At 56.3% G+C, this 21,197-nt stretch overlaps 1 protein-coding gene across 4 annotated transcripts in view; it reads right to left on the reverse strand.

The window, feature by feature from the left end:
* AFAP1 (actin filament associated protein 1) overlaps positions 1 to 21,197 on the reverse strand; it is a 96,856-nt gene that overhangs the window by 44,712 nt on the left and 30,947 nt on the right. For 3 of the 4 annotated variants that reach the window (XM_053922901.2, XM_053922900.1, XM_053922904.2), the window contains exons 2-4: positions 11,920 to 12,048; positions 8,793 to 8,890; positions 2,419 to 2,527 (exon numbers count right to left, since the gene is read on the reverse strand). In XM_053922901.2, the coding sequence (XP_053778876.1) occupies positions 2,419 to 2,527; positions 8,793 to 8,890; positions 11,920 to 12,046 (334 nt within the window). In that variant the 5' untranslated portion in view covers positions 12,047 to 12,048. Of the gene's footprint in view, positions 1 to 2,418; positions 2,528 to 8,792; positions 8,891 to 11,919; positions 12,049 to 13,283; positions 13,306 to 21,197 lie in introns of those variants that run through there. The other variant, XM_053922903.1, reaches the window with a different exon arrangement.

The following is a 21,197-nucleotide window of genomic DNA, read 5'->3' on the forward strand; positions in this document are numbered from 1 at the left end:
AGGCTCTAGGCGGGCAGTATGACTCTGCCAGGAATGAGGGCATTCCCCAATCCAGAGCCGAAGGATGGACCGTGTGTCCTCGGGGGCATGAGGGAGTTTCCGGCACACAGGTGGCCGGGGCATAACACTATGCTGGACCATGACAGAGCCACTGTCCTCGCTGGGAGGTCACTGCTTCAGAGAGGCGTGCACATTCCAGGCTGGCGGAAGATTGCAGCGGAGGTTTCCCACGGCATCAGCTCAGCGAGGTCTGCATGACGTTTCCCCAAGCCCCATTGGCCAATGATTCTGCGTTCGGACAGGCACAGGAGAGGTCTGTGAGCCATGTGGAAGGCAGCAGGGGGCCACTGCCACGCACCCTGAAAGTCAGCATGGTGCCAGGCACGGTGAGGCATGCATCCTGGTCACCAATGGCTGGCCATCCATGTTCGCGTAGGCAGTCACGGGCCTGTGGCTCCCGCAGGCTCTCTTCTGAGTCCTTGGCCAGGTGTGTGCAGCTTCATGGGACTGCTGGCCACCCGTGTCTCCGGGTTTGAAGTGAGAGACAAGAGTGGGTCTCAGTGGGTCGGTCCTCTTCCCCAATCCTCATCTAGCCTTCCTTCTGAAGACTGGCCCCCGAAGACAGGCCCCAGTGCGCCGCAGGCTCCTCCTCACGTCCCCACCTGGCACCGGGCCTCACTCCACAGGAAGACATTTCCCCCACAACACTCGTGAGTTCTGACACAGGGTTCCACAGGCTGTGGAAGAGCCCACGGGGAGCAGACCAGCAGGGCCCTGGCCTGATCTGCGGGTCTGCTCGCTGCCGCTGTTCTTCGGGGGCAGGAGGGCAGGCCGGTTAACCACAGACAGCAATCACAGAAGCCAGAGGGTGCTGTCACGGCTGACTTGCTGTCCCCGAGCATGAGTCCCTCTGTCACTCCTTCTTTAGGAATCAGTTCACCAAAGTGTCCAGTGGTCAGCAACTAAGGAGTGGCTTCTGAGGACAGGACATGATACATCAGCGACGTGGGGCTTTTCAGGCAGAAAGTTACCAAAGGCCCCAAAAGTCCAACCAAATTACTGTCCATTTCTAATCTTGAAACGCTCGAGCTAAATGTTCCCAATGCTGGGAAATACCCTCATCAAAAGAAAAAAACTGTTTCACTCATTGCTATCAGGAAGCAAGGAATCCAGGAAGGTTTTTAATTACTTCGAGACATTTACTTTTTTGTGTTTCCTAATCAATGCCCTAACTTCTGAAGCAGGAGACGCAGGCATGACTCGAACGCAGTCTCCCACGCAGCCCTTCAGTGGCTTGACTTACAGAGCTCACGCTGGCACTGCCTGACCCCTCGGCCAAGCTGTCCCTTTCTGCCTCAGAGCTGAACCAGCACACGTTGGCATTGGGCTGAGTCCTTGTCCGACTTTCCCGGGAGCTGAGAAAACAGGCCCGAGGAGGGCAGGAAAGGAGCCGGTGCCTGGGCTTCAGGACATCCCCCTCCAGGTCAGAAAATAGGCTGGGGCCGGGCAGGGGGCTGGAACAGCCAAGTGAGGCTCTGCTGAGCTGACAGGACCATTAGGTGCTGCCGCCGGGGTGGACGAGCAGGGCACTGCGGGTCCGTATGCTGCCACCGAGACTCAGGGGACAGGTTGCACAGGAAGGCAGGAAGGCAGGTCAGACGGGCGGCACCTGTGGGTGCTCCTGGGCTGCAGCCTCCCTTCTGTCATAGCCACGGCCGGCTGGGCCCTTGGGGGACATGCACTTAGCCCCTCCACTTCATGGCAGCACGGCCACCCATGGCCTGCAGAGCGCTGAGAGGAGAACGAGGGCCATGGCTGCAGGAACGCACCCCGGGGCCCGTTCTAGAAAGGCCTCCAGCGTTGGCATGCTGTCCTGGAGCCGGACCAGGAAGCCGGGCTCTAACGGAGGGCGGGGCCTCTGCAGGCCCCGTGCAGGCAGCAAATGGGGTCATGCTGAGACTGCGCACCCTAACCTGGGCAAAGACGTCCCGCCCACACCTGTCTGGACGAAAAGAAATGCCTGGTGAGGTGCCTGTTTTTCCCCAGTGACTCTTGGCCCTGGGGGGACACTCCCACCATGGCACATGAATGCAGCCTAGGGGGACAGGCCTGTGAGCACATGCCACAGAAGGCATTTCCCTCTGACCCGAGGGGACACATGCCGCCAGAGTGCATGTTTCCACAGCAACGAGACTTCACTGGTGCTGGGTCACAGCCACCTGAGTTCCCAGAGGGACTGGGAAGACACTTTCAACCTTTCCGAGCCCTCTCTGCACTTACCTCTGTGGGTTCAGAACTGACTCCACTCCACACCGGCACGCGGTTTGGGATGCCCTGTCCCCTCATGCCCAGAAAGGCTGGGCTCTCCCACAGCCCACCGCCCCAAGGCCAGTGGTGGCCGGCAGGCCCGACACTCACTTGAGGTGATGTATTCTGGAGCCTTCCCAGGACTCAGGGGCACAGCCTCCTCGTAGTAGCCCTCCGGGAGCGAGGATGTGGGCAGCGGGGGCGGCCCATTGTCAGGAGGCTGAGGGACAGAAGGAAGTGACAGAGTATCACTAGAGGAAAATGCCCGTTCTCGCCCAGCAGGTGCTGGCTGCCAACGTCCTCTTCCCTCCGGCAGAAAAGAACAGCAGCCTAGAGAGAGGTTCTGCAGTGTGCTGCAGAGAGGGTCCTCTGTGACCTTCCTGCTCGCGCCCACCCCAGCCCAGCCCAGCCCAGCCCAGCCACCAGCGGTGACCAGAAGTGCAGACTTACCCCCATGAGTGTGCTGCACACCCAGATCCGGGCACCGAACCCCCTGCCCAAGTAGAACGGGGTCTTTGAACACCTGGTCTGTCCCCCGGAGACCTTTCTCGCATTCACACTCCCTCTTTCCCTTCTGTGCCGCGGTCATAACGCCTGTGTTCTGTAAGCAACCTGGGACGGTGTCGCCCAGAATGGAACACAGGTCCCACCCTGAAGATCTGTCATGGTAGGTTCCAGATGCAACAATGTTCAAAAGAAACCCTAGGGTTTTATACGTAGTCTCCAGAATGTGACATCTGCCCCTTCCCATGTGACCCAGCTCTGAATCCAGGATGCCCTCTGAGGTGCCTCGGCACCCACGGTGCTCTCAGGCCAGCCAGTCCTCTTGCTGGATGTGGAAAGATGATCTGCTGGGCCCGTAGGCACTGGCCCCTTCCTGCACTCGAGGGCAGGGAACCCTCACACCCAGCCCCGTCCCCTCACTAGCAACCCTGGGCCTTCTGCACTCCCTCCCGAAGGCTGCTGCATCCCGCGCATCCCCCTCCCCACCACACCACTCTGGTTGCACGCTGGCCCCGCAACAGGCCCTTCACATCTTCCCAAAGAGGCTGCATTCCCCACGGAGCCCAGGACACGGCGCTTGGCCCAGGGCAGGTCTGAACAGCAGTCTGTGCCGGGTTAAAACCTCTGTCGTTGCTTTTGGAAGAGAGTGGTGTAGTTCCCTGCATGTCCGTGAAGTGGAGGGGGCTTCGCCGTCCTCCAGCTGCGCTGACTCACTCACACCGGGAACCCGCTGCAGAGAGTGGAATTGAACACGGAGCCGGCGCGGGCGTGCCCCTGGTGCTGAGAGCGACGCCCAGAGCGCGCCTGAGCTGCCTGCTCTTAGCGGATGGACTTGCCACCAGACTTTCAAACCCTGCTGGTGGCCGTGCATCACACACACTTTCAGTGGGTACCTGCTCAGAGCCAAGAACTCCCCTTCTGGAGACACATGCCAAGAAGGGCAAATGGTCGTGTGAGCCAAAATGTGTAAAGATGTTCAATAAAAGCTCAGCAAAACCTGAAAACAATCTAAATGTCGCTGAGAGAAGACTGCTTCAATACAAGGACACATCCCTGAGTGGCCATTTAAAAGGACTGTGCACCTCCACACCACTTACTTACTAGAAGCCCCTCTTAGATGCCGCTGCGTGAAGGAAAGCCAGCGCTGAGTGCCCATTACCTACTGTGCTGTGCCATCTCCTACAGAGACAGACGGACGCTCACCGCAACGTTAACACTCGGCTGTGTGTCTCTCTCTTTTTTACACATTTCTGTATAGCTTGGATTTTCTACATAATATTTATCATTTCTGAAATCAGAAAAAAATTAAACTATTTTGCCTTGAAAGTAGTAAACCCTCCAAAACTAATACTTACAGAGGAGCATCCTCTTTCTGCAAAAAGAATCTGCACTCCACTCCTAAGTACCCCGTCCTCGAAACTCAGCCCAGCTCCCCAGCACTTGGGCAGAGGGACTGGGCTTTGTGAGAGGCAAGCGTCGGGGAGGCTGGAACAAGGCCCCCCTGGCTCGCCGTCCCCCCACTCTGAAGAAAGCCTTCCTTCAGATCCTTCCCAATGGCTAAGAAGTCAGTGAAGTCACAATTCACAGGAATCCTGAAAGGTACAAAACAGTAAGGCGGGTTTCCCACAGGGGTCCTGGACACCCCAGGGACAGGCAGGAAGCGAGAGCAGGAGGAAGGTGCCGACCCTCAGGTGGTCCGAGTGACCCTGAGCCCTGAGCTCCTCACCCGGACCACGCCCAGCCCTGGTGTCCACTGGCTCTCAAACTCTACCTCTGCCATTTTCACAGAGCCAGCCTGACCTATTCCACAGTTTCCGTGAGAGCTGGCTGTGTGGCCTCACGCAGTGGTAAATGACGTTATAATCCGTGGCTGCAGCGGGTACTTCAGAAGTACCTTCCAAACGGTAACAAGACACACGGATGCAGCGCTGCCCTCCCTGGACTGTGCATCTCCTCCCAGCGCCAGGAAAGACCAGTCTGTGCCTGGGGCTCTCACCCCGCCCTGCACACGTCACCAGGTTGCCCTGGGCTGGTTCTCACAGGACTGCTGGGAAAACAAGGGCCTGGGTCACCCACCGTGGGCACACTCCACGCGTGCAGGGAAAGACGGCAGGCTGTTTCCCACACAGAAGAATGGACCTCTGCCTGGCATGAGAGAGAGACGGCATAGCGCCAGGCACTAATAACTTTTAAACCCTGTTTCTCCTGCAAATGGATACTTAAGTGAAAGTCGCCTTTTAGCTTGGCAATCTCCTCTGCCTCAGGAACTGTAAAGGGCTGCACTAGGGTCTCCAGGTCTTGTTAGCAAAGCCAGCAATTACAGCTGGACAGGGATGCAATCTACAGGCTCGCCTGGCTCACAGTACGGCCATAATTTAACCCCTATCTTCTTGGGAAAAAACCCATTGGCATTTGCCTCTGCTACTTTGAGGAACAGCCTCACAGAGAGTTCCTTTTCGTTGACAATATTATGTCTATATAGTTGCATGGTAAAATACAGCTACTCTCTCCATTATTTCAACAACATAACAACCACAACCACCATTTACTGTTGGCCTGCCGTGAGTCAGACACTGTTTGGAGACACTTCATACACATTTTCTCTTGTTCAGAAAATAAGAGGTGTCGGTACTTTGATTATGATTTCACACATGGAACTGAGGCTCAGGGGGTAAAAGCCCTTGGTTGGGGCTTCTCGTGCTCAGAGCTGACTGGGGAGGAGCGGGGGGCCATACGTCAGCCAGAGCCAGCACTGACCACTGAGCTGGCGGCTACGGACTAGCAGGAATGGCGACCCTGGGTCACAACCAACCGTGTCCTTTGGTGTCTACTGTGGCGGGGGACTGAGCCAAACCCGGAGTAGGGAAGGAGCCCAAACTACTGATGCACAGCGCACCCGGCCCCTTTCATGCCTCCCCTCTTTCCTGGCACCATGCTTCCCCGCTGCTCCCCACCACCCTGCCCTCCTCCCACCCCAATTTATTATTTAGTCCTTTGCACTAACACACCAAGAGTCGATGAGACCGGACTCCAGCAAAGGAAATACCAGCCTGGAGCCTGGGGGCACTTTCTGATTTAAACTCTCTACATGCAGCGGTGCGCCCAGCTCCCGTTACCTGGTTTCCATGCCTAACACCTGTCAGAGCGACAGCCAAAAGTGACCGAGTCCGACCCGAGAACATGAGGGCCCCAGACCTCGCCCAGCCGCACACCAGCAAACCCCCGCGGCGCCCCTGCCGTAAGCTAAACTTCTGGGCCGCGCTCATCCTTTAGGAAGGCAGCCAGGGAGACTGAGGACTGGGGTAAGGTAATTTTCAACTGACAACAGAATTTTAGAGTCCAAACTGCAAAAGTGATTTCAATCCTGGTATCAAGAATGTGGAGTAAGTAGTCTCCTGGACAAAATAAGTTTTTATCCACATCACACCCCATTCCTCTCTGATGGCTGTTTCATCTGCATTCCGTACTTGAGTAAACAGGGGAGAGTTTTCTCCAGCTCCATCTCTGCACGAGGAAGAAGGCGGGCCTGGGGTGGCACAGGGGCCTCGCCCTTCCTGGGCCAGTAGGCGGGCTTCCCCGGGGAGGCTGTGCAGCCAGACGGGCACAGAAACAGGGCGCTATCCGGGGTGTGGCCACAGAGTGCAAGCAGAGTTAATGTGAAGATGCCGCAGGAACCGTACAGGAGACTGAGCTGAGAGTCTCGAAAGACAAGGACAACGGGACAAGGCGGGCCACGCTCACGAGCAGGGCCACATCTGACTTCACCGGGAAACAGATGGCTTTGCTGCCTTAAATCTTTTTGTCAACTCTGCAGCAGGAAAAACGCCCATTTTGTCACATAATCTTAAAGACCCTCATGGGACCATCTGTCAAACAGAGGTGACCAAGCAGCTGTGAAAGTACTGATCTGTAGGGAGGATCCAAGGCAACCGACAGACCAGGTGGTGAGGGCCGGTATCAAAATATCAATGTTTCTAAAAAATAAAAAGCGTGCACGGTTCATAAACACAGGAAGTAGGCTGGGCAGGTGGGGAGTTCAATGAGGACAGAGTGTCAGTGCGGGGAGATGGGAGTCCTGGAGATGGAGGTGAGGGCAGCCGCCCAGCTCTGTGAAGGTGCCTAATGCCACCGAGCTGGATGCCGAATGTGGTTACCACGGTAAAGTGTGTGTTATATACGTTTTGCAATAAAAAACCTCATTGTTATCTGAACATTCACATAAACTCTGGCCCTAAAATACCAGAGAATCACATTACTGAGCTCTACCCCATCGAAACCCAATGTAACCCCTGCTGCTTAAATTGCTGAATGAAAACATTCAAGGAAATGCCTGGACTGTGCATCACACAATCCCACAGCGCCCCAGGGGCGTCTACTTGCCCTTCCCTCCTGGCCGGGAAGGCCTGAGACACCCTGTCTCAAGAGGCACAGTCCCCAGCTCTCCAGAACGGGCCTGGTCAGAGCGGGGCTGCCCCCCTCCGCCGGCTGGGCAGGGGTCCCGATGCAACGTCCACACGCAGGCGGACGGGACCTTCTTCCCAGCCACCTGCGGCCGTCCCAGGCGCTGTCTCAGCACGTGTACACCAGGCACAGTCCGCGTGACAGGCAGAACCCCCAGCGTGAAACAGAGACAGAAACCTGGCAGAAAGCACAGCCCTCCCCAGCCGCGTTCTCACCACACGGTGTACGCCTTGGCCTGGAGGGCAGGGCATGCAGTCGGGACTGTGAAACAGGCGCTTCACTCGTGAGGTTTCTGAACTCCCACCAGGAAGAAACACACACCAGGCAGTACGAGCAGTGCATCATGGGTAGAGATTGTGCAGAAAAGACCAGCAGGACCCACTGTGTAACCCCAACTCAAGGAATGCAGCCCTGTCCTGACACTGAAATCCTAGCAGTTTCTTAACATGTAACAACATGGCTTGGAGGTCGCATGGCTTGGCCGTCACACCTCCCAAGCAGGACCGCTGACAACAGGTTGGGTGTGAAGTCAGAAGAACAGGTTACAATTTGGCCTTCCCTAGTCAGTATAGGACCTTGGGCAAGTCACATGTCCTCACTGGACCCCAGTTTCCTTTAATGAATAATGGGTATAATACATACTATTCACATGTTTCAGTTAATTTAAGGGTTCTTGGAGGTGAAGCTGTCAGGATTAAATGAAATTATAAGTGAAAAAATAACAAGCAGGACCCATGGTACGCAGCAGGGGCCTAGTGAGGGCTGCTGCACTCTGTCCTCCTCTAAGACGCCATCGCTGAGCACCTCCCGGACATCAGCGGCTGCTGGGGCCCAGGCAGGACAGAAAGGCATGGGACGCGGCCCTGCTTTCCGGCAGCTGTTCTCCTGGTGGGGGGACAACTGGGTGAGCCACAGAGAGAGCGGCCTGCCCGGCAGCTGACTCTGCTCCCGCTGGGAACGACCATGTGCTCTCCCTGGCTGAGCGGGCGGGGCGGCAGCGGGGGCAGAGCGTGGGGCATGTGCCTGAACACCCGCACGCGTGAGGACGCCCAGCCAGCCACAGGGGCGAGAAAAGTCCAGCACAAACTGAACGCACAAGGTCAAGTAAAATACACATTCCTGGAATACGTACATACTTCTCCTCTGAAAAAATGTGTGTGTGTTTTAGATCCCAGAAGAAGCATAACAATAATATCAGAGTTTCAGACTACGGTTCAAATTCAGTTAACCCAGAAAGACGGTCAAGCCCGGGGCTTTACTGCCCTTGTTCTGCCTGCTAAATCCTCTGATTTCTCTTTAATCTAAGAGTAGATTTCCGTGGACCTAGAGCTGCAGGAATTTTGAAAGAAGCACCAGCCTTCTGAGGAAAGGCCACACTCTCCCATGCAGCTGTCACCAGCAGCTCCTACAACACTCAGAGGCCTCCTCTGTTCCAGAATTGGCCTTCGGTCACCTGCCTTGGGGACCGGAAGTCAGCCAGGAGTCCCACGATCCTTGCTGTGAGGGCAGGACTGACTCACCAGCCATGGCTGCGGGATCTCCGGCAGAGGCATCTGGGGAGGGGCCGGCAGGCTGCTGGGGGTCTCCAGCTTCAGAGCGTGGTCTCTCACATCCACACCTGCAGGCATCAACCAAAACCACAGGCCTGGATGAGGAGGAGGGGATAGCACTGCTATCAGCTGTCACCTCCCCACCCAGTACTGACCCCTCCGCCAATACTCATTACTTCTGATCCTTCACAACAATGTGAAAAGTAGGTGTTACTCTTCCCCATTTTTCAGGTAAGACTCTATGGCTGGAAAAAAAAGATTAAAGAACCTAAATGAGCATGAACAGGTAGAAATGACCGAGCTGGTGGCCAAGCCCGTGTCCTTGCACAATGCCACGCAGTCTCTCCAGGACGCATAAGTGGCACTTGCTCAGCCTGCCACTCCCGTGGGTGCTGAGAGGGCAGATGCCTTCCTGGGGTCAGTAATTTGTGTTACGTTCCCTCCTAAACCCAGACGCTGCCCCAGACCTACTTTCTGGAGGACAGGACTGACACAAGCCCAGACCCCGGGCACTCAGACTCGAGTTGGGAAGGCAAGTACGTACACAACTGACTCAGAAGCCGTGGTGAGCACCATACCAGGGAGCGCAGCAAGGAGGAAGACACTAGTTTTAATTCAGGCACAGTGCTATTTATATGCCAAGGGCTCACCTGGAAAGACCTAGAAGAACAATCACCTAACAGTGACCAGCTATGATGATGGGTCAAACGCAATGCGACAGGCTACGGAAAAAACACAGGGAGACGAACGAGTCCCTGACCTGCGGAGCTGCAGCTCGGGGAGTGTGGGCGGAGAGTGGGAACAGTAAGAAGGGAGAAGAAAGAAAAGGACAAGTGGAAACACTACCAGTCAAACAATCGGCGGGTGAGGTCTAAGCAAATTCAGGGGCTGAGGAGAGAATCGGTGAATTGGAAAACATCAGGAGAGATACCAGCATGAAGCGCACAGAAACAAAGGGCTGGCGCTCACTGGGCCGGGGAAGAAAGAATGGAGAGTGGGGGAAGAGAGAAAGGAGAGTGGGGGGAAGAGAGAACTCCTAAGGCAGGCGGCCCCGGCAGGGGTGGGCGAAGGACACACGCAGGGGAGGTGAGGCTGCAAAGCTACTGTGAGTCTGTGTGCGTCAGGGCTGTTTGGAAATATCTGATACTATTTCCTTCAGGCCTGACAACACCCCTCAGAGGTGGGAGCTCCCATCTTCCCCTTGCAGAGAGGCGGAAACTGAGGTGTGAAGAGATTAAGTCACTTGTGCAAGGTCACAGACTTGGTGACGGGCAGAGGCAGGAATCGAAACCAGTTAGTCTGCATTGCCACCCACCTTTAAGAAACTCCCGCCTGTTGAGTTCTGGCATAGTATGGGGAGAATATCCGCGATTATCTGAGACAGCGCCAACCACGAGTCGGTGTGGGGCCAGAGCAGACACACGTGAGAGTCCAGGCAGGGCAGCACCAGCGGCCTCTCAGGAGTAAACACTCCAGCCACGTCTGCCTCCAGAACGCGGTCCTCATCCGGTGCTCCTATCTCAGCGGCCGGCCCCCATCCACCGGGGGCCTCACATGGCTCACCTTCAGTGCGCCCCCAAATCCTTTGCCCCGAGGTTCAGAAGGCAACCCTAACTGTTTCAGACCATGGCTTCACACACCAAAAACCAAGGAACTGTACACTTCAAATGGGTAAAGAGTACAGGATGTGAATTACATCTCAACAAAGCTGCTGAAAAGCAGTCCTTACATCTCACCCGGCCATCTCCTCCAGCGTCTTCCCAAGCCTAACGTTGGATCCTCCAAGACTGCCCCTGCCCCTCCCCACCCTCTCTCTCTCTGAACTGATCTGGATCCACGCATCCCGGGGCCTCTCCTTACACACTGGCCCTCTGCGACATACTTACCAAGCTTATCCCTACCTGCTCTTCTGTCCTACCCACTGGGCACAGAAGCAGGCCTGCAGGCTGCTGTCTCCACGAGGGTCTGCTGGGGAGGATGGCCCTTGGCAGGCAGCTGGGCATGTGGATTTTAGGGGTGTTACCGTTATCCCTAACTGCTAAGGTTGGTTGCCTGTGCTGAGACTGTTTGTACAAACAATGTGGTTTACACCAAACACTGCCACGGTGATCGACTTTGTGTAAACCTGACTGGGCTGAGGGGTGCACAGGGAGCTGGGCGAACACTGCTGCCAGGTGTGCCTGGGAGGTGCTTCTGGAAGAGACTGACTTTGGACTTAGTGGGCTGAGTGAAGGGGACAGCCCTCCCCGCTGTGGGCGGGCCTGGTCCGAGGGGCTGAGAGCACAGGCAGGCGGAGGAAGAGCAGGCTATTTCCTGTCTGAGCCGAGACACCCATCGCCCCTGCGCTCTGATGCTGCTTTTCCAGCTCCTGGACTCAACCGGGACCTAAACCACCAGCCCCCCCGGTTCTCAGGCCTGCAGACCGAGGCTGAACTCCACCACAGGCTCTCTGGCTCTCTTCTCACAGGGAGACTATGGGACCTCTCAGCCTCCATACTCACACCAGCCAACCCCCAAAGTCAGTCTCGTCTTCTCTTTGTCTCTCTCTCCCTCTCCTTCACCCTCGCCCTCTCCCTCCCCTATCAGTTCTCTTTCCCTGGAGAAGCCTAACAAACCCACTTCTCTGGGAGTCTGGGCTTCTGATGGCACACAGGCTGCTGTGTTTCTAATGCTAAGGGAGGCGTGTGCTCTGGGTGACACTTGGGGACAGCCAGCAGAGAAGGCCATGCTCCGACTCCTCCAGACCATGCCTCTGTCTCTCCCTACACCCCAGCTGTGCACCCCCACCACCGTAATAAATCCTGGGCGTGAGAAAGTCCAACCACATGCTGAGCTCTTCCAGTGAACCTCCGAATGCGGGGTGCCCTCGGGGCCCCCAGCACGCCCCCTGTGCCCTGCGTTTCCTAAAGGCTTTACCTTTCTGTACCGAGAGACTGACAAAGCACCCACACGCAGTAAGCCCCGCAGTGACAATTCGATGACTAAATGAACTCATAAGTTAACAAACGAATGGACGGGTTTCAGAACACAGTGGGACTAGAGAAGGTGCAGAGGCGAAGGGGCTGGGAGAAAGGCTGGACGAGCGACGGAGCCGCACCTTTGGCTGCCTGGACCCTCAGCAGGATGTCTGTGATGACCGCCTTTTTCTCTCTGACAGTGGACGTCAGATATTCATGGTCCAGAAGTTCAAGAAAGAGACGAAGTTCAACTATTAACTCTTCCATTGCTGAAAACAAAGGAGGAAGGAACTGTTAGACCATTGGTTTGCAAATGTCAACATACAAACGCTAAATTTCACTCAAAGCATTTCATTTTCATCTTAATGATTGAATAGAGCGTTCCAAGCGCGAAAAACAAGTGCGCTGACACCAGATGGACTGACAGATCGGCGCGTCACCCCCAGGCAAACGGGCTACTCCTGCACTTTTGCTTGGAGGCAACAGTGCGTAGCTGGGAGCCGCCCCAAGGCCACGGTGCCAGCAGATGGAGTCATGACCCCGAACCCTGACATCACCGTTTGCTGTCAGTTGCAGGACATTAAATTTCAATGTCAAGAAGGAGATGGTAGTTTCAAATGCCAAGTAGTTTTCAAATAACCACCAGGACATGGTTCTAGAAACTGAAGCCCGGCCCTTCGCTTTGGTAGGGCTGTCTCCAGCCCCGGAACACGGCACACGTTTACCTGGTGAGGATGGGGTGGGGTGCTGCAGTCTGAGGGGCCCCGGCTCCCTAACCTGTCTCTTCCATCTGGCACCCTTCCCTCTGATACCCAATACCCACGAGGCTGGACTACAGGGCCGACTCTGCTCCTTTTGAACTGGGCCGCTGACCTCTGGCAGACTCCAAACGCCTCTCACGGGGTCTGCAAGGCCAGGCTAGTTTCCTAATGTGGAGACATTGCCGCCCTCCTCTGCACGGACAGTGCCAGTGCGAGGGTGGCTGGCCTGCTGCCCTGAGCCGCAGCAGTGACACCAGCCACACTACGGTTGCTGTGTCCCCACCTCGCACTTGCAGCACGAAAACAAAGACAAAGGCTGTCCTCACTCAGGAGTGTCTCCAATGGCTCCGAGGGAGCAGTAAAGGTCACTGCTTCAGTTAAATCTCAACCCCTGAGGACAGGCCTTTCGAACACCTGTGGGGTGAGGTGGGCTGTGTGCGAGCCGCCGCTGCGGGCCGGGGCAGACCAGCTGTCTGGGCGGAAAGCGCAGTGTTCTGGTTTCCCACAACGCGGTGTGTAAGCGTTGGGAAGATGCGCCCAACTCAGTGAGAGCCACCTAACGTGCTGTTCCCGCCAACGCACCCTAGTCTGACAGAGACGGAAGAGACCGGTCTGGCGCAGCCTCGGAGTCCCAACCGCAGCCAGCCTCCCCGAGACCGGCACTGGCCGAGTCCTGGGACGGGGGCACAGGGCGGGGGCACGGAGCAAGAGTCACACTTTCCCAAGAGGCGCTGAGCACTCACTCTCCTTTCCAACACCATCTGTGTGAGGCAGGCCTGTCTCACGTGCTTCCTCTCGAACGAGGGCTCGAACGAGGGCTCTCACGACTGGGACCCAGAAGCAGGCAGGAGAGCCCTGCTCGCCTAGACGAAGCTGGATCCCTTGGGCCCCACCTGCAGACACAGCAAAGAACGCGCTCGCACGCAGTTTGGTGAGTACAGTCACTTTCATGAACGCATGTCCTTTCTTCAGTAAATTAGTATCTTAGGAATCCGCCAGTTTCTAATTCTGTACGGTAAATAGCTACAGAGACCCCACATAAACAAGGGCTCCCACTGGTTTGTGGGAGTCTTTCCCAACGTCCTGTTCTACAGTCTACAGCGCACTCTACCAGCAGAGGCCCTGGCCGAGGCCGCCCTTTCTAAGTGCCAGCCGGTACCCAGCACCCAAATGCAGAGGCTCAGATCAATGGAGAGACGACAGGCTGCATAGGCAGAGTGAGGACGACTGGCAGCAATTGGGAAAAATCCAATAAAATAAAACTGAATACTGACCTTACATCATATACCAGGAAAAAACCCCGCAGAGATACTTGAGAATCAAAGCACCAACAAATGAAAGCGTTCGAGTCCTTGAGGAAACGTAGGTGAACCTGGGTGCGGGAAAAGGTTTTCTCACTGAGCCTCGGAATCAGATGCGGAAGAAAAGGCCGGCCAAGGCGAGTAGGTGGAACAAAAGCAGGAGCTCCTGGGGAGTGAGGCCTGGCCGGTGGCCCGCACACCCGCACACCCTCCGTTCAGTGGGTTGCCCGCCTGCCCTACACGCACTCTTCACGCTGTCTCCACAGGCTGGGCCACTGGGGACTGGTTTCATAAAACCCCATCTCATGTCCCTTACTGGGGACCACTGGGCCCCACTTGAGGCTTCAACTAAGAAACAGTTTGTGACCCGTGGCTGGCCCCAGGGCTAGCCTGCTTTTCAGAAAACTGCCCTGTCCCCTACCTCCTTCTTTTCAGTGGCCTCGCATCAGTGCCGCTGCCAGCTCCGGTCCGTCTGTCCCCTCCCGCCTCACACGCCACACTGTACCTCTTCGGAACGAGGCAACTCCCGCCTCCGTTGGGTGGCTTCTGGTGCCGGCCCTGGCACTCGCTGCTGCTCTCTGTGGGTGCGCCCTGGACCCCGCACAGCCCCGTCTGGACCCTCACCACACCCTGACCACCCTTTACCAGCTGCCCCTGCGCATCTCCCTGTCCACCCTCAGCTTGGGGGCCAGCGCCGCGGCCTGCCGTGTCAGTGTCGCATGGTGCGTCATGGTGATGGGTGAACGTGTCCACGTCCTTCACCCACAGCAGGTAGCCTGAAGCCAGGGACCTCGGTCCGTGCGACCTTTCTCTGTACCCAGCACACCCGGCACAATGCCGGACGGGAGGCTGAGACACAGCAGACACTCAATGTGTGTTTGCTGAACTCACTTGTTTGTTTGTGGATCTCCGTCAGAGACAATGTCCCTGAGATCTGTTTGGGAAAAAAGTTGCATAGAAAAATACCAGAGGCAGCCCCCTCCTAGGAACCACGTCTGCTGTGACATTCTTAGATCGGACACATCCACGCCGTGAGAGACGGGCTCTGACGAGCTCACCATCCCAGCTCACGCCCGCTCAGGGCCCTCCTGTGCTCAGACTGCAGACCCCGGGGGGAGCACCGAGAGCGTGCTCAGTGAGGGACACAGAGCTTGGGTGGCACAGAAGCAAGCAGCTGCACTTAAGCGAGGCGCTAGCATAGTTTCCCTTATAGGGTCACAGTTGGGACTCTTCAGGCAGACTCTTCCAAAAACTTCCACGGGCCTCCGCACACGGCCTCAGCGGGCGGCCTGAAGGTCAGCCTGGGAAATCTCGGGGCGGGCGGCACGGCTTCAGATACTGTTCGGTTGGAAAGCTCCCCTCAGCTAGACCACACCTAAAATTCCTACAGCCCCCAGGTGACCGTCCTTGACTGACTGGAGGACTCTGAGTGCATGTCGCCACACTGCTCTGGTCCCAGTGCCCTCGTCTAGGACACAGGGTGACAACAGCTGTGTGCCCAGCAAGACAAGCCTGGACTTCAGAAACTCAGAGTCAGCGGTGCCAGTGCCGGGTTAACTTGAATGTGAAAAGAGAAAGTAAGGTCCGTACTTGTCGCCGTCCTGTGTCTGAACAGGACCCGTGACGAGCAAGCTCAGTTTTGGCAGTGACTCTGGAAGCTGAATCTAACCCCTCTGTCAAAGGAAAGGGTCTGTGGATGCATGTCTGCTCTGAGCCCCGAAAACCTGCCTCTCTGGATGGGTTCGAGCCAGCAAGGAGTCCCCAAAGGAACTGCTGTAAAAATCCACAGAGCACATTCTTTGGGGAAGATGTCATGATTCATAAAAGTTGGATTAATATGTGGGTGGGTGACTCAAGCCTGAGCAGAAAGCACCCTTCTATTGTTTTGTAGGAAGCACAGGACAAACCCCAGGTCCAACGTGTGTCTGCTAACGATACGTGTCCCTGACAGCACCGCGGGGGCCGGATTCCTGAGCCTGAAGCTGATCCCCGGGCTGGCAGGACAGGGCTCTTGGTGAAAAGCAAGCTGGCTGCCAACAAAAGTTTTAAGTGCGGTACCGAGAGCACAGCGTTTTCATCCCGTTTCCATCTGGTCAGCTTAACTTACTAGTGAGTTGTTAAACACCAGCCAAGGGCAAGACGTCGAGCTCAGGTTGAAGGCGAGCCCCTGATGCTCCAGGCTTCACTAGGGAGACTGAGACCCGTCTGGACCCACGAACCACTATCCATGAAGGGGAGAGTCAGAGGAAGCTTTCAGAAAGAGTGGCCCTGAAGAATCTCCATTTTTAAAGGATGATTCCAGCATTAAGGATGAACGAGTGTGGGAAGAGGTTGGAGCAGAAAGAGCCAGGCCCAGTCAAGAGAATATGAAGAATGATAGCAATAGGAAGATGGAAAGAAAAATTTAAAGTTATGCTCTATTTATTGTAAGATATTTTAAATATTTACTTTAAGAAAAGGTACTGCATCAATGTTTGGGTACCTAAGTGTGGGGTATACAGAGATAAGTAAAACAAGCACCATCTCTTACATTCAAGTTAGAGACACCTGCAGAGTCGGGAGGGAGGGGAGGAGGGCATCTCTGGGGGAGAGCTTTGCACCACAGCCGCCATAAACATCTCCACAGGGGAAACTAAGGCACAAGGAGATGGGGCAGTAACTCCAGCCTCGTGGTTTTAACTACCGAGTCTAGATTGCTCTACTGTACCCATTGGGGTCCGCCGCCCCCTTCTGTCAGGAGAACGACCTCCGGTCGTGACTCATGAGACTTCTGAAAGCACACACAGCTGCCTGCACAGCTCTGAGGCTGCTTTGCTCTACTTTTAGAGTCAGAAACCCGAAGATAAAAGGACTTTGAAAATCTCCCTTCTGCCCTCCATGCCCTAAAGCAGTGCTTCCTGACTCTGTGGGGTGCCGCCCAATGGGAGTCTGGTGAGAACACAGACCCTGCTCCACAGGTCTGGGAGGGGCCTGGGAGCCTGCGTGTCCAAGCAGCTCCCAGGGGATCATGTTGTGAGCAGCCAGGCCCTCAGCCCCCCCAAGTACGACAGGGTGTCTCCAGCGCCCCGAGAGGCACCTGCAGCGCAGCCCCTTAGAGAACCGGGAATGCTGCTGTCCACACTCACCCTCCACCTGCAACCCTGTGAGCACCAGGGTCCCCCACAGAAGCTGGATCCCCGTCCAGCCCAGCAGCCAGGAGAGGAAAGGGCCCTGGAGACGCTTTCTAAACGGTTGGCCTTAGCCCCAGCCCCATCCAAAACAAGTCGGTGGCAGCTAGGGCTTGCTTCCGTGCATCCCCTTCTCCATGTCCTCCTCCATCTGTGTCAGGGGCAAACACCAGGCCTGGCTCGAAGCCTGTTTCCAGCAGTAAAATTCCCTGGACACAGCCATGGCCACTCACGCACATCTTGCCCACGGCTGCTCTCGGGACACAGAGCAGAGTAAAGCAGTTGCCACTGAGACCCAAAGCCCAAACTACTCACGACAGGGTCCTTTCTGGAAGAAGCTCGTTCGCCTCTGCCCAGGGTGTCGAGGGCCAGGCGGGCTCAGAGGCAGGAGCAGCCCTGGTTTAAAGCCAGCCTGGTGAACGCTGAAGAGGCAGAGGCCTCAGCTCACAGTCCGAGGCCTAAGCTTCTTCATAAATGTCGTCCTTTTCCTGCTAAGGAGGCTGGACCTGCGTCACCAGGAGACAATGTGAGTATGATCTCTGCTTGAACCCACCAACTCAGAGCTGCTCTGCGCGAACCTGACCGCTCTCCTTCCCGAGGCCCCTAAGGGGCATGGCCCTGCTGCAGAAGGCTGTGGCTGGGTGCCCGAGTGACAGGGTTCCAACCGTCTGTCTCTCCGAAGAGCCCAGGCCAGGCTCCACCTGCACCTAGTCCCCCCTGACACGCTCCCCCCAGGGACAGGGGCCGAGAGGCGGCTGTCTGCCTGGCCCTGCTCCCGGCAGACGGAGACCACTCCTGCATGTGTGGATGGGGGAGGGCGGTGGGCACCACAGTGGGGTGACATATGTCAGTGTGCAAATGGAAGCCAATTAAAGACAGCTGCTGGTCTCACAACAGCTTTTCAAGGTCGGAGCCGCTGCGCCCCCCCGGGCTGCATGAGATTCAGGTTCTGATAAGGGGGCGGCACCCCGTCTGGGTACAGGGAGCACAGACTCTGCTGTGAAGAGACCGGGAACCTGCCCCGCATCTCCAGACCTGCCTGGAGCGCCGGGGCGGCACTACCCCTCCTCTGCCCAACGGGAACGAGTGGAGCCTTGTCGCCAGGCTCTGCGCCACTTTCCTCCCAATGCCCTAGGTGAAGAAATTAGCACAGGAGTCCTCAACAAACTTTGACTGTTAGCGACCTCGTCATCGTCATCAGTGCAGGTAACATCGGGAAAAGGGAAGGAAAGGGTAACCCCGCAGGAGTGAGGCCTGCAGGGGGCCTTGGGACACCTCAGGCTCAAACCGCGCGAGCTCGTGCACACACGGATTTTTTCCGATAAGCACCGTAAACGCACCTGCTCTTCCCCTGACGCACCTCGTGGCCTTCCCCTTTCTCCAGCTCTCCTGCAGGAGTACAGTCTACAATACACCCAGCGTGGGTGAGAAGCAGGTTTGCCGTTGTTCGTTTGGAAAATGACATGACAGTAACACAAAAATAAACTGTGTCTCACACACCGTGCAACCCACTCTGCCCCGCCCCGTGAGCATACATGCAGAGGGACCGCTCATGCTGTCGGGAAGGCTTCTGGTGAACGGCGGGCTATTCGGGGTGAAGTTTGGGGGAAATCAGAAGTTACACGTGGATTCCCAACTGCAAAGGGGTTGGGGCCCCTAACTCCCACGTGGCTCAAGGGTAGTTTATAAAAACTCTCCCAAACAAGACATTAAAGGTTTTAAATAACAATATAATACAGGGTAGATGTTATCACTTCGCAGATGAGAAAACTCACTCTGAGGAAGGTTGAATGACTCCCCCAGGGACCCCAGCTCATGCAGGGCCAACCCGTGTCTCCTGGTTATTGACGGCCACCCCTCAACTGCATAGGCCATTCTAGCAGGGCCCACTCACCGTCTCTGCTTCAATAAGGCAGAAAATGACTCTTTCACTAGACCGTTTAGAGATGAATGCGTGCCCTTCCGAAAAGCATTGCTTTCCACGGTTAACCCAAAGGGCCCACTGCCACAGAGAACACTTTCTCTGTAATGCCCAAACACGGTATCACCCACAACTAAAGAGATTTCTTATCACCATTTATTCCCCCTTCACCCTCTTCTACCTCCCCCCTAAACTTCATCTTCGGTTTAGACCACTCCCATTCCGACGCTCTGGGGGAAAACTGACCCTGCGTCCAGCCTGCCAGAGGAACGCTGCCGGCGGCAGCGGCTCACGTGTGCCAGACACACTCGGAGGGCAAACGAGAGGAGGTGGCGATAAAGAATTACGACGACACGTGTCAGAGGGCAGCGAGGACAAACTGTGAGTGACAGGACGTCAGCGCGGTCCAGCGCACCCGCCTCGGCGAGCTGGCTGGCCCCTGTGCACCGACAGTAGAAGTGTGTGAGGACTGCAGGTCTGCATCACAGAAACGGAGCTGGAAACGCGCACCACGCTGGGGCCGCGGCGCCTGCGGAATGCTGGTTGTGTTTAGTGATGACATCAGCCAGCTCTGTCTTCAGGAAGTGCTCCAGCTCTTTGGGTTCTTGCTCTCTGGCGTTCCTCCCAACCCGTCTTGGCCTCACACTTGGACCTCAGATTTAGCCAGAACCAGCCCAGACCCACTGCTGCCAGGGTTCCCTGTCTCAATAATGGCCCTGCCACTCCTCCAGTCGCTGGGGCCAAAACCCCAGAAGCCACCCGTCTTCCTCTCAGCCCTGTCATCCAACACACCAGCCAGCCATACAGGGTCTCCTCTCAACCTGCAGCAGCCCCGAGCCCAGCGCCCCTCCCTCACTGTGCAGTCCTGCCAGGCCACCCTGCTCTCCCACCTGGGCCCCAGGAGAGGCTCCGCACTCATGGCTTCTCTTCCACCTCCTCGCCCACCCCAACAGCCTGTCGTTTACTCTCAGAGATTTCCAGGGAAAGCCGCACACAGAGAGAGAATGCGAAAGTCATGGAAGGCCGGGAGTTCCGGGGCAAGGCCGTGCAAGGGCTCTCCGTACTACTCGTCCCGTGAGTCTGCCTCATTTCTAGTGAAAGGGCTGGAAAACCACCCCCAAAGCCCACCGCCCTCTGGGGCCCATCCTGTCTTCCCCATGACCGACCTGGGGACCCCCCTCTACCCATGGAACACTGAGCATCCCCGGCCCACCTGGTGTCTGAGTGTGCTTGGCGGTGGGAGGATCAAAACAATTAGAGGCATGACCCACAGCCTGTCCCCAGAGGGTTCTCGAGCTAGTGGAGAGGACAGGGAACTTCGAAATGAAGAGACGGGTACTTTGACAGAGGGTTATTTTAACCAGCGGCGGCAAAAAGGGTCTTATTGAGGGCAGCTGCCCAAGGGGCTAGAGTCTTTCAAGTGTGTGTGTGTGTGTGTGTGTGTAGAGGCTCCGGAGTCCACTGGGCCTGACTGAGAGGTAGAAGAGTGACCAGTGACTGATGTGGCCAAAAGCACCCAGCTGTGTCCAGTCACTCATGGTCCAGACAGACACCCAGCCTCATCTAATCCCCTGCACCTGGGCCAGGGCAAGCGCCTGCAACCACCCCGTCAGGAGAGCACCCCGCTGATGTTTCTGGCTGGGAACAGAGCTGTTGCTATCCAATTATCACACAATAAATCCTGACGTACTAGAACCCGCAAGGACGACGTTCTGGACGACTGCAGTGACCACTGGATGCCCTGAACTCTGGAATGCTGCGGACAGCAATGTGAGAGGCAGGGCCACAGACTCGGGCACGGCCCGCCTGCCCGAGAAGAATGGAGCAGTCGCACCCCTGTATAAACACCACCTTTCCGTCTTTCCCGGCAGCCGCTGGTGTGTGCATCCCTGCACTGGAACGGCGGGTCTCTCCCCATGCCTGACCCCTACGCTGAGATAAACAAATGGCCCGCAACAGAGTGGAAATGCACTGGGAACCAACGCAGACAAAGGAGCTGCGCTGGGCTACCGGGATGGCGAGGCAGGTGGCATTTCAGGAGGCGGGGCTTACTTCCTCTCTGCCTGTGGAGCAGGCAGCAATTGTGGACCGTCACTGTCCCCCAGCCCACCCCACTCACTCTAAGTAGGTTCTAACCCAACTAGCCTTTAAAAATAAATAAGTGTAAATACACCACAGCTTCTGACATGGCTTCTTGCAACCAACAAGAAACGATAAGCACAACTTTAAAAGTGAACAACCAAGAACCACAGAAATGGATAAACATGG

This window comes from Desmodus rotundus, chromosome 4, assembly GCF_022682495.2.
Source record: "Desmodus rotundus isolate HL8 chromosome 4, HLdesRot8A.1, whole genome shotgun sequence".
In the NCBI taxonomy this organism is placed as follows: Eukaryota; Metazoa; Chordata; class Mammalia; order Chiroptera; family Phyllostomidae; genus Desmodus; species Desmodus rotundus.